We start from the raw sequence: 16157 nt of genomic DNA on the forward strand, positions 1-16157 counted from the left end.
TTTCATATCATTTAAGTGGAAAAGTTAAATAAGTTTAAGCACAGAATAAAATTTTTTAAAATTGACTTTGATAAAACCAGTTCATGATGATCAAAGTACAATTTAGTAATACTGAATTTGGCAAACACTTAAAACTGCCAAGTATTTTTAACTCAAAATGTCAATAAAAGCACAATACATTATTTCCTAAAAGCAAAAAGTTATGTTATCAGTATAAATACAAGCTTTTTGTAACTATTAAAACCTCTGTCTATAACAATATTTTGCTGTGAGTGTCCTGGTTTTGGCTGGGATAGAGTTAATTTTCTTTCTAGTAGCTGGTACAGTGCTATGTTTTGGGTTCAGTATGAGAAGAAAGTTGGTAATGCACTGATGTTTTCAGTTGTTGCTAAGTAGCGTTTAGTCTAAGTCAAGGATTTTTCAGCTTCTGATGCCCAGCCAGCAAGAAGGCTGGAGGGGCACAAGGAGTTGGGAGGGGACACAGCCAGGACAGCTGACCCAAACTGGCCAAAGGGGTATTCCATACCATGTGACATCATGTCCAGTACATAAACAGAGGGGAGTGGGACTGGGGAAGATCACTGCTCAGCAACCAACTGGGCATTGGTCGGCGAGTGGTGAGCAATTGCATTGTGCATCACTTGTTTTGTATATTCCAATCCTTTTATTAGTATTGTCATTTTATTATTGTTATTATTATCATTATTAGTTTCTTCCTTCCTTTTCTATTAAACTGTTCTTATCTCAACCCACAAGTTTTACCTTTTTCCTTTCGATTCTTGCCCCCATCCCACTGGTGGGGGAGGGGAGTGAGTGAGCTGCATGGTGCTTAGTTGCTGGCTGGGGTTAAACCACGACAGTGAGAAACCTCGTCTCTGAAATACACACATACATTTCTGGAACTGCATTCCCGAATGGGTATAGCCACACAGATAAATATGAAAGTAGAATAAACTTCCGCTATTAAGCTTGCAATAATGTCTCTGAAGACTGAAATTAAAATATTTTTTCTATATTCTTATTTACCTTTTTTTTACCAATGTTATTTACATTTGTTTTTTTTCTTGTAATTCTATTGTGAAATCCCCATTTACTTCTAAGATCAAGTAGAGAATCTGTAGAAATGATTGCTTATTAGGACCAGAAGAGGGAGCTCCAATTAATATTTTTATTTATTAAGTTAAAGCAGTATGTAGTGGTGTAGAATTTAAAGGTAAAGGTTATTTTAAAATATTCATTAACAGTTTGATATATTACACCTTTAAATTAAAGTAACAGATTAACCTCTCTGATTGGCATCTGTAGTAATGGCAGCATAGGTCAGAGTTAAGGTAAATGGCCTTTTTTAATTTTTGAATTTGGGCAGCTGAGCCTTCCATTCCCTTCTCACTTGGATTCCAGCCATCTCCATCAGTCACTGTACGACCTGCATGCAATCCCAAGAACTCTCTTTCCACACCTGATATCTGAACAAAAAAGCAAGTTGCCCTGCACCAAATGCCTTCAACCTCACCTCTTTTCCTCTGCCAATCAGGCACATAGAGGCATTCTCTCTGATGGGAATCAGAGCTTTGTAAGCTTCTGCCAACTCTTGCTATAACGTCTCAGTACACGCATACCACCTGAAAAGTCTTCAATCCCAGACATCTTCAAGTATTTTTAAGCACAAACTGACTTACACCTCTCTGTTTTCAAAGGAGACTAACAAAGTTAGCTCAGGCTCTGCTTTTGCCTCCTAAACTGCAGCCTCCACCAGTTATTCTGTACCAAGTTCTTGCTGTGCTGCTTCGCAGATTTAAACCACCACACAAAGTTACCGAATTTTAAATTTTCCTGTCCTCCACCTTTAACACAACATATGCTGCCACAGCTGTGAATATGGACAAAGAATACAAAAGCACATCTCCCTTCTTGAGGAAGTCTGTGTGTTGGATTAGACATGATGAAAGAGTATCTGTTGGATAAATAAATTGATAATAAAACCATACAATTATTTGTTTACATGCAATAAATAGCATATCCATTTCCACTTAATGTTTTCAGAAGTTTAGTGTAATAGAATCATTGTTATGGACAGTATCAGACAGAGAAATCTGGGATAAAGTATACAAGCAGGATCCGTTCAAGTAGCTAGTAAGGATGTGTGGAAATGGGTTTACAGGCGTACAGAACTTCACATATAAAAAAATATTTATACTTTGGCAAGAACAGAGACTAGAGAAGCGTGAGAGAAGGGTATGTTTGAATTTTATGTAAAGGCAATGAAACCAACAGAAAGAAAAAAAAAAGATTTGAAGGAAACATTAAAATGTCAATATTAACAAAACGAATCCCACCAAGTAAAAATCCATGAACAAGATGAGTCCTAAGGACTCTACAAATAAAGTGCATGCGTCACAGGACTGTAAGACATGTATTTTCTTTGCCCTACTACAATGAAATACTTAAAAACATGGTTATTCTCTCAGATCTTAAATAACAGTTCTGTAAATCACTAAATATGATTTTCCATCCTCAAAGGAATATCTATGTAACAATTATGAAGATTACAAATGCATTGATTAAAGTACCAATTTTTATTACAACAAGATAATTAAAAATTTAATTTCAGCAATAGAACAAAACAGCAGAATAAAGAAATGAAGAAATACAAGCGTGCAGGTAGGGACAGCGAAAAATACTCTTCAATACAATGATTAACACTGTGCCATATAATAAGTATTTATTAATCTCCTGGCTTCTTTGATGGCACTGGACTTTTTTCTTTCCGTTTAGCAGCCTTCTCCTTTTTCAGCTGTAACAAAGACAGACACCAACAGTGGTTCAAGAATTAATTTGCAAGTCGGCTAGCAATGCAGGATTAAATCTCTACATCCACTCACAAATTCACCAGAGTGATAGATGCGGTGGAGCAAGCTACAGATCATTACTAGCCCAACCTAGTATCGCTTACTTTTGCATCACAGGACAAAAGAGCATTTCCATAGCTCTGCAGCTCCTCCCCTATTCAAACCAGCGCTGCCTTTATCTCTGATAATGGCAATCTAGGTATTTATGTATCCCTCAAGTCCAAAGTGCCTCACAAGTGTTCATGGGTTTATCTTTATGTCAATGAAAGGTAAAGAAGTTTTATTACAGACGAGTAACATACACAGTTAGACTAACCAACATGCACAAAATCACATAGGAAGTTTGTTGCTGAAGTAGATGCTAAACCTCCACCTCACCGTCTCCTCACTGACCCACAAGGTCACATCTTCCTCTCCTAAGATTTTTTTACACAGTAGGCTCTTACAGCATGGTATGATTTACCAACACACATACATTTAAATCTGCCATTTTGTAGTAAGACTATTAATCCAAACAAATATATCTGTTGTTTTTAGAAGCAACGCTTGTTCTCAAGTATTGTTACATTAGTGAATGAAATTCTATTTAGAGCAATTACATAAAAGGGATGCATGGAGTTTTGCATCTCATGTAACATAAGATAATCACATTGCTATCAAAAATGCAAGGAAAAATAAAATAGTATTTTTAACATGCTTTTTTTCCCTCATAAAATAGTGTCAAAAGGAAGCAAAGCCCCAGTCCTGATTTGGATGTCTACAAATTAACTCACTGCTAAGCAATCCTGTTGTTGGTCTACACAGAAACTAATTTTAAAATATTCTTCCCTATTTGGAGGCTTGAGGTTTGTATCTGAAATTCCTACTACATTTTGCAAAGAAAATAAAATCGGGGGGGGGGGGGGGGGGAGGCAAGAAACGCAGCAATTTGGATTTGATAGTAGCATATTTTCTCCTATAAACTGATACTGTATTTGTAACATCTTACCATATTTTGTGATGATTTCCATAATAAAGAAAATGATTTAAAATTTCACAAAGCTAGAACAACTTTCTCATTAACAAACACCTTGTTGCAAGCAGCAAGCATAACAGCAGTTAAGATTTTAAAAGTTAATTATGCAACATTGCCTTACAAAAGAATTCATGAACAGTCAAGACATACTCCCAGCTGAGATGGTGGAGCTAAGGAGCTAATGTGGGGAAAGAATAAGTATTTAAGCATCTAAGTAACGTACACCACAGGGCATTTAAATTTAAGATAGTCAGTGGGGTGGAGGAGGCACCTCTAAGGGGGTGATTCAGGTCATATAAGAACGACACACCAGATTTAGCCCAACTACACAGACATTCGTAAGGAAAAGAACATCATGAAGTTTTACAAATGAGGTAGCAAACACATTCCTAAATGTCACAGGGAACTTTTCTGTAAGTCTGCTTTGTTGTGTCTTTTTGTCACATCGTAAAATATTTTGTTGTTCTGTAATGGAGAGTTACCTCAATAAAAATCTGTCCAGTTAAGACAAATACCATCATGACTAACCTCTGAAATCCTGCAATAGCTCATAATTGTATTTAAAACTTTAAGAAGCTAGTGTTTTCTCAGGAAGAGAACAAATTATGTACTGCATTTATATGCCACTTAAATCATACATTTATCTTTTTTAGACATCCTCTTGTGAAAATATATTTGAATTAAGCAATAAATGTAGTAACTTGCCCGTTCTTGGTAACGTTTTTCAAAGTAAGCCATGTCATCATCTTCTGAATGCTTTCCATGAGAAACTTGCCTTGTGGCACTAGAACCACCTGAAAAAAAACCAAAACCAAAACCAAACAACAAACAACAAACAAACAAACCCCAAAACTTTTTTCATTAATGATACTTGCTATTCTATTAGTTATATTTTACATTTGGCAAAACACATTCAAAGTGAGAACTCACCTTTATAGGCAAGTAACAAACCCCAGCAATTGGGACCAAAGAGTAAGCCCTTTAGCGTAGGCTAGCAGCTATTACAGTCTTGGAGGAGTTCAACAGTTATATTAATTGCTAAATTCTCATACTAAATAAGGGACATAAAATAAGCATAACTGATTCCATGCAGAAAAGACTTTCTGGCAGAAGGCAGTTTCACAGGATTGTGCTGAATACATATGATCCATTCAGATATGATGAGCTTGTAGTAGGAATTAAAAATTAGAATAACTGATCCAATGAATAAGTGACAACATTAATAGGGAAGATATGACATGCTAAAAAAAAATCATTAAAGTTAAAAAGCACATCATGAGCAAAATTAACAAGACAGTTACTCTAAGCACTTCAAGCACATGAATGGTGTAGTAACTTTTCACATAACAAGGCTTCAACACTCATTTAAATTTTTAACTTTGATTTTAGCCCTAAGCATCCTTCAACTCATCCATAAAACCAATTAATTTTATATTAAATACTTCTTGTAAAACAGTATTATCCTACTAATATCGCACCTGCTATCTGTGAGATGGTTTGAGCAGAACTAGAAGGTCCCTCAAATGCTTTTAGAAATGGATGATCCATGCTGGTAACAAGGGATTCTGCAAGTTCAGCAGGAGGAGTCCCTGTTATAAAATAAGTTGAATGAAAACAAAAATTAACTTCAGGAGATATATTAAGAACATACAAGACGGGGTCAAAACAAGGCTACAGATTCATATCTACTATACTCAGTGCAGATGCCATAAACTCAAGTTAACAAAAGCATTACAGCTGGCTTCAAAAGAAATGAAAGCTTTGTTTCTTTAATTACTACAGCTATGCTATAGTTCCTAAACTTCACACAAATCTAGGAAACCAGATCAGAATTTAAAAAAGAAATAATGAGTACATGGCAATAATAAATAAAACAGTATTTCAGGACAAAATGTGTCCATTACTAAATGACACAAAATCACAGAGCAACAGAGGTATCAAGGCCAACTAACGTGCCTGTCAAAAATAAAGTTCTACAAATGACTCTTGGTTATTTTATGCTGAACAGCTATTAACCTTTGAGCTTGGGGAAAAAAAAAAACAACTGTAACTGTATAACCAAGAAACACCTGGGCAGTATTAGGCTAAAGGATTAACATAAATATAACATGGAATTATTAAGAGAAAAACAGAAGTTACAGAGTCCTTTCTAAAATATATGCTCCACTTCAGCCAGAAGCTACTGGGCTGAACACCATAATTGTTGATAAAGAGGGTTTTTTATCAGTTCACTACAGGAAGTTGGACAAGATGGTCATAGTGGTCTCTTCACACCTAAGGACTGCTGGAAAAAAAAAAATCTGTCTTAACTCTTACTCCTATTGATCCACTTTGCCTTCGAACTTTGAAAATCTATGTTGAATTACTACTTTTCAAAACTACTTAGTTGGAGAATTAAGTTTCATCTCAGGTCAGCTGCACTTACCTATTCCACTGTCATCGAGTCTCATGTAGCCTTCTGCTAGTGAACTAAAACCAGTCAGTCCTCCCATAGCAGCATAAGGAACATCCTGCCCCACAGGCTTTCCTTGGGCTAAGCGCTCTTGTTTAGTTTCCACGACTGTTTCATGAGCATATGTTGGCTGACCACATGCACAGGTAAAGCAACTATGAAAGCCCAAACACTTGGAACCTAATTAACAAATAAATAAGTGTAATGAGTGAAATTATAATGGAATTTATACTTTACTGCAGCCAAAATGGTGTTTTCCTAAACTGATCTCATCAAAAACTAGAGTTCCTTCACTACAAAAGCATCCAGCTATACTTTCTATTTGGAAACACGTACGTGATTTTAGGCAAAGCAATCAGCTATCTTTGCTGAAACCTTTTACAGCCTCTTTTCATCATGGTACGAAAATGCTGTATAGAACAGGAGAAAGGATGAAGGTGGGGATTAGATCATAGGGGTCGTCCAGTCTCAGGGACTCATTCAGTCAAGTTTTGAGTACCTCTGAGGATGGAGATTCCACCTCTCTGAGCAGCCCAGACCAATGTTGGTCTTCTGGAGCAGACATCTCTTTCCTAATATCTAACTGGATTTCCTGTGTTGCAACTTGTGTCCATTTCCAATACTAACACCCTTCTCTATCCCTCCCCTGACAAAAAATAAAAAAGAAAAGAAATTCTGTCAGTGGGTAAAGAAGACAACCTGCCAGAATTTTGGCAGTATTACCTCCAAAGGTGTACAGCATGTGCCAATGTTGCACGGCCAGAAAACTTAGAATCTCAATTTATGACACAAATCACAATTTAAATGTCTCTTAAAACTAGCAAAATTATCTGGGTAGTAAACAGAGGCTGTGGCAACAGCAAAATAGGTTCTATGTAAGAGTACCATTAGACTGACTTTCAGGGTTTTTTTAAGCTTACATAGCCACAGGATGTAACTGAAATAGTTATACAAATGACATGTGACATTCAGAAACACAGACTGAAGTGAAGTGATATATCTGCCTAAGCTACAGCTAAGACTGTCATCAAAGCCCTGCTGGAGCAATGATGTGAAGAAGAAATTGAGGAACTGATTTTGCAAATATTTCATTATACAAATTACCCTGCTTCCAACTCGCATTAAGAGTTCATTTTGCCGAGCACCAAGAAAGAATTTTTTTAAGTCTTGTGTAATATGTAGAAGGATCACTTTCTTGGAAATGTTAGAGGCTTTTTCATATAATTTTGGGCACTCCTCAATAACAGAGCTCTTACTCTGGATACAGAATAAAGTATATAAAATATATAAAGTGCAACAGCAGTATTTTTTCAATTATAAAGAGAGTACATCTCCAATTTATCTATCACATTAGATCTATACAGCACCGGGCTAGACTAATACCAGTACATTAAAACAACAAAGTCCAAAATAGAAGCAAGTCTTGGCACTTCTCTGTGTAATCTTTGAAGCCATCAGAAGTGTCAGGTATTTTTGAGAAACACTAGAAGACGTGCATAAGGTAAATGATTATTAAAAACACTGTGTTCTAAGGATTCAGTCTGAATCATCCAATTGCACATTTAAGACTTTCATATTACTTAGAGCAAATTCTTGAAAGACTATCATATAACTATTTCATGTTTTATTCTGTGGGATATGATTCTCATCCAGCAAAAGCTGTTTATGATTTTTCCTGTACAAATTACACGGACTTCATGAAAGAAATTTATTGACAGTACAAAAAAAGCTTCAGCTTACTTAATTTGAGGTTTCAAACTAAAACATCTTTATGCATTATTTAGTTTTTATGGTTAATAATTCCTGCTGTTTCATTACAATAACCTCAAACAACTGAAGCACAAAGCTTCCTCTTAATGCCTTCTCAAACCTTTTGCTTGAAACTCCATTCCCATTTGCATTTCTGGACCCACAATCTGTATGCTCGGGAACTGCTTTGTTAGAGTGCTAACTATTCGGGAACAGAGCACTACTTCTTATTGAGTGAGAAAAGATATAAAAATACATTAACATTATATTCAACCAGGCAATAGAGGAACAGAGATCAACACTTCCCTCTCTCAAACTACCAAGTTCAAGTAGAAAAGTCATGTGCATGCAGCAGTGGAAATGACAAACTGCAAATGGGGTGCTTTCATACTGCCTAACTTTAGGCAGCTGTCTCCATATGCACCTAACCGAATCATTCAGAAACTTACTCTCCTTCACAGAACTTGGGGAACCTAAGGTTGTTGTTCTAAACCCTCCTGTGCAAAAGGCGATGTCTTCCTTCCCATTTCCCATCCTTCTGCAAGGACCAAAATATGCATCAGTGACAAGTGCAGCACGTACCTAATACTCTGGGCAGAATACAGATCCCTAACGTACTGTTCCTGTTAAGTTTCCTAGCAAAGAATGCTGCAAGACCATCAGCAACTTACAAGAGTTACATGAAAATCCAGGTGCTGCACTGTGCTGATCAGCAAAGTGTTTGCATCTACAACGGATGGGCTGTGTGCCATTTAGAGGGACATAGTGATAGGACTGGCACTGACAACGGCTCACTCTACAAGGCACACAAATAGGACGCTCTTTGGGAATCACTTCATAGTCCGTTTTGTGTTGCTTATACCTAAAACAGGCAAAAATAATAACTTTTATAACTTTGTTAGTATTAACAGAAAACTAACTGAAAGGCTTATTATTTATCTTACAAGTTCTGTTTTGAAATATCTTTATATTAATTACTGTTAATTGTTAATTTTCAATTAAATTCATAATATCAGGTGCTTTTACATCTATTCATTACGTAAATATCACAGATCCTTATGTTTCATTTTGACAGCACTATCAGAATCAATCTGATCTACAATAACTCATGTCTTAAAGCTGAATTTATTGAAGACTACAAAATCATTTTGGTCTCAAAAAAATGTATTGAGATTTAGATTTAAGAACAGTTCTTATGATTTAAAACCTGATTTTCTCAACCCTTAGACCTTAAATTAACTTGCCTATACTGTACTGTAATGTATCTGAAAACATTTTACGTTTTCCTCATTTTAAAAAATACAACAGTGCAAAAAAAGAAAAGATACCTACCGGTGAGTACAAAAGCACAGTGTCTCTGGTCCCACAAGCTTACAGTCCATGCCAGTTGGTGATCTCCAGCTCACATACAACCTGTTCTGTAACCGAATTGGTAATACTTTTCTTTTGTACTCCTCATATTCCTCAGGGGTAAAGAGCTTTCCTCCATCGTCATCACCTACAATTCTATAAGCATGTCATAAAAAAACCCCATAGGAACATGGAAGACAATAAAAGTAGGTTTCTCGAGATATTTTTTCAAATAATATATACCAACACTTTTGCTGTAAATGCAAAATCTTATCTTTCATTATACTGTTCTAGTGATACACAATTAGCAGAATTATAGCTGATCTTTAGAGAAATTTTGTGAATAATGATCTTTTGAAAAATTTGCTCTGACAGACTGAAAACCAGCATTGTAAGAGAGAAGGAAAAAGTAAAGCCAACTACCAAACCCCTTTTCATACGGCAGAAAAAGCAATGGGCATCAAGGGTTGTGTAACCAGCCAGCTCTGCCTCAGGCTTCTTGAATGACCTCTGGCAAGCCACTTCACCCATCTACACCTAACCTTACTGCAGACTTGTATCAGGTTATCAAACCTTATCCTAGTCTGAGGAAGATTATTCAACTGCAAGCAGGTAACCGCACTGCTGTCAAAGTAACAAACAACACATCCAAGCAGTCTTCTACTTTGCAAGAAGTCTATGCTAGTTTCTGCACATAATGTTGATCACAGCTGTATCCCACACCGCAGACAGGCCCATTTGTTTAAGCTATCACTACGTTCAAATTCAAGGCCACTGAAGAGCGGGAACTCTGGAGCAGCATCCAGATTCTACATTTATGGAGACAGCTGAAGACAGTAAGTAAAATCCGTAAAATACAATTTAGACTTAATTGTAGCACTTACCTATGCTGAAGGTTAGTTTATTAATGTCCGTAAATATTTCAGTTATTGTTACTGTTGTTAATAACAGTATTGTTCAGTTATTGTTTAGGGTGTGCTAAAACATACCGAATGAGAGATTCTTTGTCAAATATTCTGTGGATTTGTACATTGCCGATAATGTACAGCACCAGAATAACGTGTCAACACATCACTGTCATTTGCATGTCAATCCAGCTGACACCCACTGAATCAGTGCATAACTACCTATGTAAGAAAGACCACCACGCCTACATCTGGTGTTTTAGTCAAGGTTTTCCTAGGCTAAATTAAGACCACATTTCAGCGTTAACGACCCAGTTCGTGTTTATTTTTGCTCAAGATCCACTCTTCAAGAGGAGCGCTGATGAGATTAGCAAACACACGTAGGAGTTAGAGGGCAGGCGTCCATACGCTGCAAAACTTAATTCACGACGCGTGAAAGCCCGTGTTTCCTGGAAGAGCGGTGCCATTGGCAGATTACCCTCTCACACCACGCCGCACAGACGCACGGCCGGGCAGGCTGGTGCACAGCCTGGACGTCAGAAAGCGATGCGTTACTTCCCTTGCGGGCAGCCAGCGCCTACAACGTGCCTTCACACCGGCGAGGCGTGCAGGCCTCCCGGCCCTGAGGCCTGCCTCGTTCGTCACCGCCGCCGCTTCAGGGCAGGGAGATGCTCCTTCTCCGCAGAGCCGCTCTCGGGCACCTTCGCGGAGTCAGTCAGGGCACGTCCCCTTTCGCCGATAAATGGCGGGGGAAGGGTTGGGAGGGGACGTGGTGACACAACGAAGCCGCCGCAGACCCCGAAGAGGCGGCCTCAGGACGGCGGGACCGCCCGGGCTGCGAGGACCTATCTCCTCAGGGGAAACCCCGAGCCGCGGGCAGGCCGCAGGGGAGGTAAAACCGCTGCCGCCGGCCTCCCGCCCCCGCGGCCTCCCCCCCGCCTCCCTCCCGCCGCACCGCCCCTCTCCCCTCCCCAGCGACAGCGGGCGCGGCCCGGCCCTCCCCTCACCGCCGGTACTCCGCGTACTCCTCCAGGGCGGCCGCCTCCACCTGCAGCCGCTCCATGCCCGGGCCCCGCCGCCGTTGGGCCGCCGGCTGGAGCGCTGGGCGCGGAGAGAGGAGGGCGAGAGACGGGCGGGGCGGCTGCAGGCCCGCGGCAGGTGGAGCGCGCCGAGCGGCACGTACCGCAGCCGAACGGCGGGCAGGCGGCGGCGGCGGCGGAGGAACGTGCCTGTGAGGACGAGGTCTGTGCCAGCGTGTATGGGCGCGGCAAAGCCCGCGGCCAGGGCACGCGTGGGTGCTTACACAGCCTCCGCGGGGCGGGGGGGGCGGTCACCCCTCGCCCCCTGCTGTCAGAGTCGGAGGGGACGCGCTGGGGGCACGCAGCGGTACGCGCAGGTGCGGTGCCGCAGAAGGGGCACCGGCACAGCCACCCACCCGCAGCGCCAGCCACCCAGCAAAGCCTGGCCACCCCCAGGCCTCCTGGCGCCCGCCCCTGCCCCGAGCTGCCGCCACCGTTCAGGCCTCACCTTGGACCACCGCGTTTCTGGCGCGCAGGTGAGGGGTGGTCGTGGTCGGTCGCTCGTTCCCTGGCACTCTTCCGTTATAAAATACAAGACATGCTCCATTATAAAATACATGTTCCATTATAAATTACATGCTTTGTTCGTAGTTCAAGACAAAAGGAGACCAGCTTTGGGAAATGCTCATAACCAAAGATGGCTCTTAGACTGGCAACCTGCAATTGCCAGTTCCTCTCCATGTGCCACAAACGACGCCACCATGTTGAAACAACTCCTCCAACGTGTTTGCAGGCTGCGGTAAATAGAACCGTAGAACCATTTAGGTTGGAAAAGACCTTTAAGATCATCAAAATAGACCACGGGCTGCTATCTGATACCGCACTGTGTAAATTGACCGCTTCCACTTGATAGAAACATACTGGTCACATCATGACTGAACAGGTGAGCAAAAGATGTATGTTTTTCTTACCTGAGCTTTAGGAAATTGGTATTTAAACTGTGCTCTGCATGGTAGCGTAAGCTACGAGCCCTCAGACTGTCAAAATGAGACCCAAGAGGGTAGGCTTTTTTCCATACAATAACATGACAGGTGCCTATCAAAAAAGGTACAGCAATTCAGGGAAATCTCCAGATTGTTTTGCACTGGGCAAGCCACCAGCAACAAAGCGGAAGGTGAAGAGAGATGTCACAAAGACCAAGACAGCATTTTGCCAAAACGTCCCCCGAAGAGGGATGACACAGCAGGGAGACTCTCAGGTTGCCACCAGTATCTAAATAAGGTGATGGAGCATATGGTCTGGGCATTTGTCCTGTGGCTATGCCACATGTATAAGAAATTTCACCAGAGCAGCCAGCACTGCAGTACAACACACGTGTTCTGTCACACTGAGATCTGAACACAAACCAGTCCCTCCTAAAGGCAGAAAAGATAGGGGCGCAAGTCATCACTGCAGTCAATACATCTTCAAGTAAACTAGCAGAGGAAAATAAAACCACACAAAGAAGTCAGGATTGTTTCTCCAGGGAAAAGAAAATTCCTCCTGTGACCAGAACTTCAAAAAAGAAACAGATGGGGGGAAGGAGAGCTTGAAAGCAGGACAAGAAGCTCTGCAGGCAGGGAATTTGAATGTACTGAGGAACAACACGCTGCTGCACAGGAACTGCACAGAACCAAAGATCTTTGAGATACCTTATCTGTATGCACATTTCACTAGTGCCAGAGATCCCAGCACTGCCAATAAAGCCGGGGGGGAGAGCTCTGGCAAGCCTGGTTCACGCAGAATGAGCAGAGCTGCTATGTCATGGTTGATGGACCTCATCTGTGCAAGATCTTTGTTAAAAACAGTGCTCTGAAATACAGTTCGGGTTTGGAGACCAGAGCCACGTTTCTGAATAAGGCAGCTTTTGGTGAGGGCTACAAATGTTAGTCTAGATTGTACTTTCGTATCAGATTACCTGTGAACAGCGAGTAAGAAGGTATTGAGTAGGAAATGAAAAGTTAATTTTTTGTGGGGCACCTGTTTGGTAACTACCTCCCATCTTAAAAATTGAGGATTTATTCCTGGATTTGATCACAGCAAGTGTTTTCTGCGATAAAGAGACAGTGTTCAGCTTATTAGCACCCCAGCATCTGCTTGGATCCAAATTTGTGCTCATAGACTTACTTGGGAACAGATATAAAAGGTGAAAGACTTTGTAATTAAGAAATTGAGTTCTTAGCTAATAAAGCTATTTCAGGCACCCATTGTTTTACTGTCATAGCATGAGCATTGGAATACATTTTGGATTCAGAAAACCCTCTCCTGTCTCCCATCCCTTCTAAGAGATTATTAATGGACATCCAAAATAAAATTCATTAAAGACTGAGTCAAGCCAGATTTTCCATGGCAAACTATCGAATAATTTTGAATCGCAGGGGGCGGGGGGGGGAAGGCTTTCTGCTACTGTGAAGAGGCTGTGCTACAAGGTAAGTAAAAGGAACAGAATCCAGATGGCATGTTTTACCTCCTATGGCTGTGATGTAGCATACGGACGCTGCTGGCCCAAGATCTCTGAACACTGATCAAAGTGGGTTGAACATATGGACACTCACTTACAGTACAGCTCTGTGAGACCTAAGGTGCTGCCTACACATCAAAGGCAACAGCTTAATGCTGCATAGGGTGTTGACAGTCTCTCTCAACACCCTCTGTTAACAATAAAATGTGTGACCCTTTAAATGTTTAAAAATCCTTACGAGTTTGACATGTGCTTTAAAATTCATCTCAGTGAAATACCTACGTAAATTGAAGATAGCCACTTCATTAATGCAGGAATAAATAATTTAGAAATAACTGGTTTAATATTTTAGACCTCAAGTCATCATTTTGAAGTAGCAGTTAGTCACTCTATGCGTTCGGTTAATGACTATCTCTAATTAGCTATTCTGAAAATGAGAAGAATTGAAGTTACGTAAAGAATAATGGAAACAGTTTCCATCAAATTGTTTCCTCCCTCCACATTTGTTATCAATATTCTGAAATACTTAAAAGCAAATGTAAGCAGTACTGACTTATTATAAACTTCTAACCCTGACCATATATTGTGCTACAATAAAATTTAGTTTGTGCATTATTAACCTAGTTTACAGGCATTTAAAAATGTCAACATGTTTCTCTTCAGGTTTGCCATCAGAGAAACAGAACATGAATAGATATCTACTGAACAGAGTAAGCTGATGAATGCCACAGGGAATATGCAAGCAAGGGTCAATAAATAATGAAAGGTTTTTGCTGGAGGTACTGACAAATATAGTTGGGAAATTTGTAGGAATTAAGATCACTTACAGATAATTCAGTAGCATGTGATGCCACTGGTGCTTAAGTGATATGATTTCATAATGTATGTAATGGGAGGCTTTTTTCATTAACTTGGGCCTCATTTTAATAACCTAAATGATATTTTTAAACAGATATAAACGCACATGTGCATCATCCCAGACAAACTGAGATTTTGAGAAAGTATTTTCTAAAAGATTTTTAAGAAAACATAATGAACTGGGAACTTAAATTTTATGCAGTCATTTTTCTAAATAGACTTCTTGTAGAGGTTCCTAAAATTACTCTGCTGCTGCATTCCCACGCACAAAGGCTGCAACAGCAGTGATTACCCCCAGAATACACACCTGCACCACAGGAGGCACTTGGTCACTTAGGCAACTTGCACACATCACAGACATGATGCAGTTTGGAAAACTCTGCATTAGCAAATATTTTCAATTAGAATTTAGATCTATCTAGCCAGCCTCTTTAAATGACTGTGTTAATAAAAAAGAAGTATTTTGCAGTTACTTGGAAAAACAGACAACTGTGCAATATGTTAGGCATGTTACTGGATGCCAAAGGATACTGATGTTTCACCACACTGATTACAAGAACCTCTACATCCTTGTGCCACGTTTCTGTATTTTTTAAATTATTTTATTAAAAACAGATCAACAAACTTCTGTCATGCTAACAGTGGATAAGCAGCTTGTTAAGAGCCATCTTAGTGTGTTTCAGTGGAGTATCTGTCTGTCCATCCATTCATCCCAAAGGTTCTTTAATGTGGAACCACTCAGCACTTTTTTCTTCTTTACACACAATTGTGAGACAATGCTTGGATATCTTAATTACATCATGGTTACTACAGTGAGATTCAAAAATTATTTATATAGATGAGGAATATACTGGGTCTGGCTTTGTGAAGCAAGGATTTGGTAGCGGGGGGCGGTTACAGGGGTGGCTTCTGTGAGAAGCTGCTGGAAGCTTCCCCCATGTCTGACAGAGCCAATGCCAGCCGGCTCCAAGACGGACCGGCTGTATTGGTTTTGCTGGCAAGGTTTTGGTAGCGGGGCGGGTTACAGGGGTGGCTTCTGTAAGAAGTTGCTGGAAGTTTCCCCTGTGTTCGAGAGAGAGCCAATACCAGCCGGCTCTAAGATGGACCTGCCGCCGGCCAAGGCCGAGCCAATCAGCGATAGTGGTAACGCCTCTGTGATAACATTTTTAAGAAGGAAAAAAAAGTTGGGACAGGCAGATTTGGCAGCCGGAGAGAGGAGTGAGAACATGTAAGAGAAACAACTCTGCGGACACCAAGGTCAGTGAAGAAGGAGGGGGAGGAGATGCTCCAGGCGCCGGAGCAGAGATTCCCCTGCGGCCCGTGGTGAAGACCATGGTGAGGCAGGCTGTCCCCCTGCAGTCCATGGAGGTCCACGGTGGAGCAGATATCCACCTGTAGCCCGTGGAGGACCCCACGCCGGAGCAGGTGGGTTTCCCGAAGGAGGCTGTGACACCGTGGGA

General features: G+C 40.6%; 1 protein-coding gene across 3 annotated transcripts; it reads right to left on the bottom strand.

Annotated features, from left to right (window-relative positions):
* Nucleotides 1-1154: 1154 nt before the first annotated feature.
* On the bottom strand, nt 1155-11478 carry FAM221A (family with sequence similarity 221 member A). Of its 3 annotated transcripts, none has more exons than XM_030009203.2 (7): nt 11328-11478; nt 9398-9571; nt 8515-8603; nt 6290-6496; nt 5343-5453; nt 4570-4658; nt 1155-2794 (listed from the first exon to the last, which is right to left on the bottom strand). In XM_030009203.2, the coding sequence occupies exons 1-7, from the start codon at nt 11381-11383 to the stop codon at nt 2726-2728; spliced, it is 795 nt and encodes a 264-aa protein (XP_029865063.1). In that variant the 5' UTR covers nt 11384-11478; the 3' UTR covers nt 1155-2725. The 3 variants fall into 3 exon arrangements, with proteins under 3 accessions (XP_029865063.1, XP_029865062.1, XP_029865064.1); XM_030009202.2 differs by lacking the exon at nt 8515-8603 and adding an exon at nt 8737-8927 and having other exon boundaries at nt 11328-11475; XM_030009204.2 differs by lacking the exons at nt 5343-5453; nt 8515-8603 and adding an exon at nt 8737-8927 and having other exon boundaries at nt 11328-11477.
* Nucleotides 11479-16157: the final 4679 nt, after the last annotated feature.

Source organism: Aquila chrysaetos, chromosome 3 (assembly GCF_900496995.4).
Source record: "Aquila chrysaetos chrysaetos chromosome 3, bAquChr1.4, whole genome shotgun sequence".
NCBI lineage: Eukaryota > Metazoa > Chordata > Aves > Accipitriformes > Accipitridae > Aquila > Aquila chrysaetos.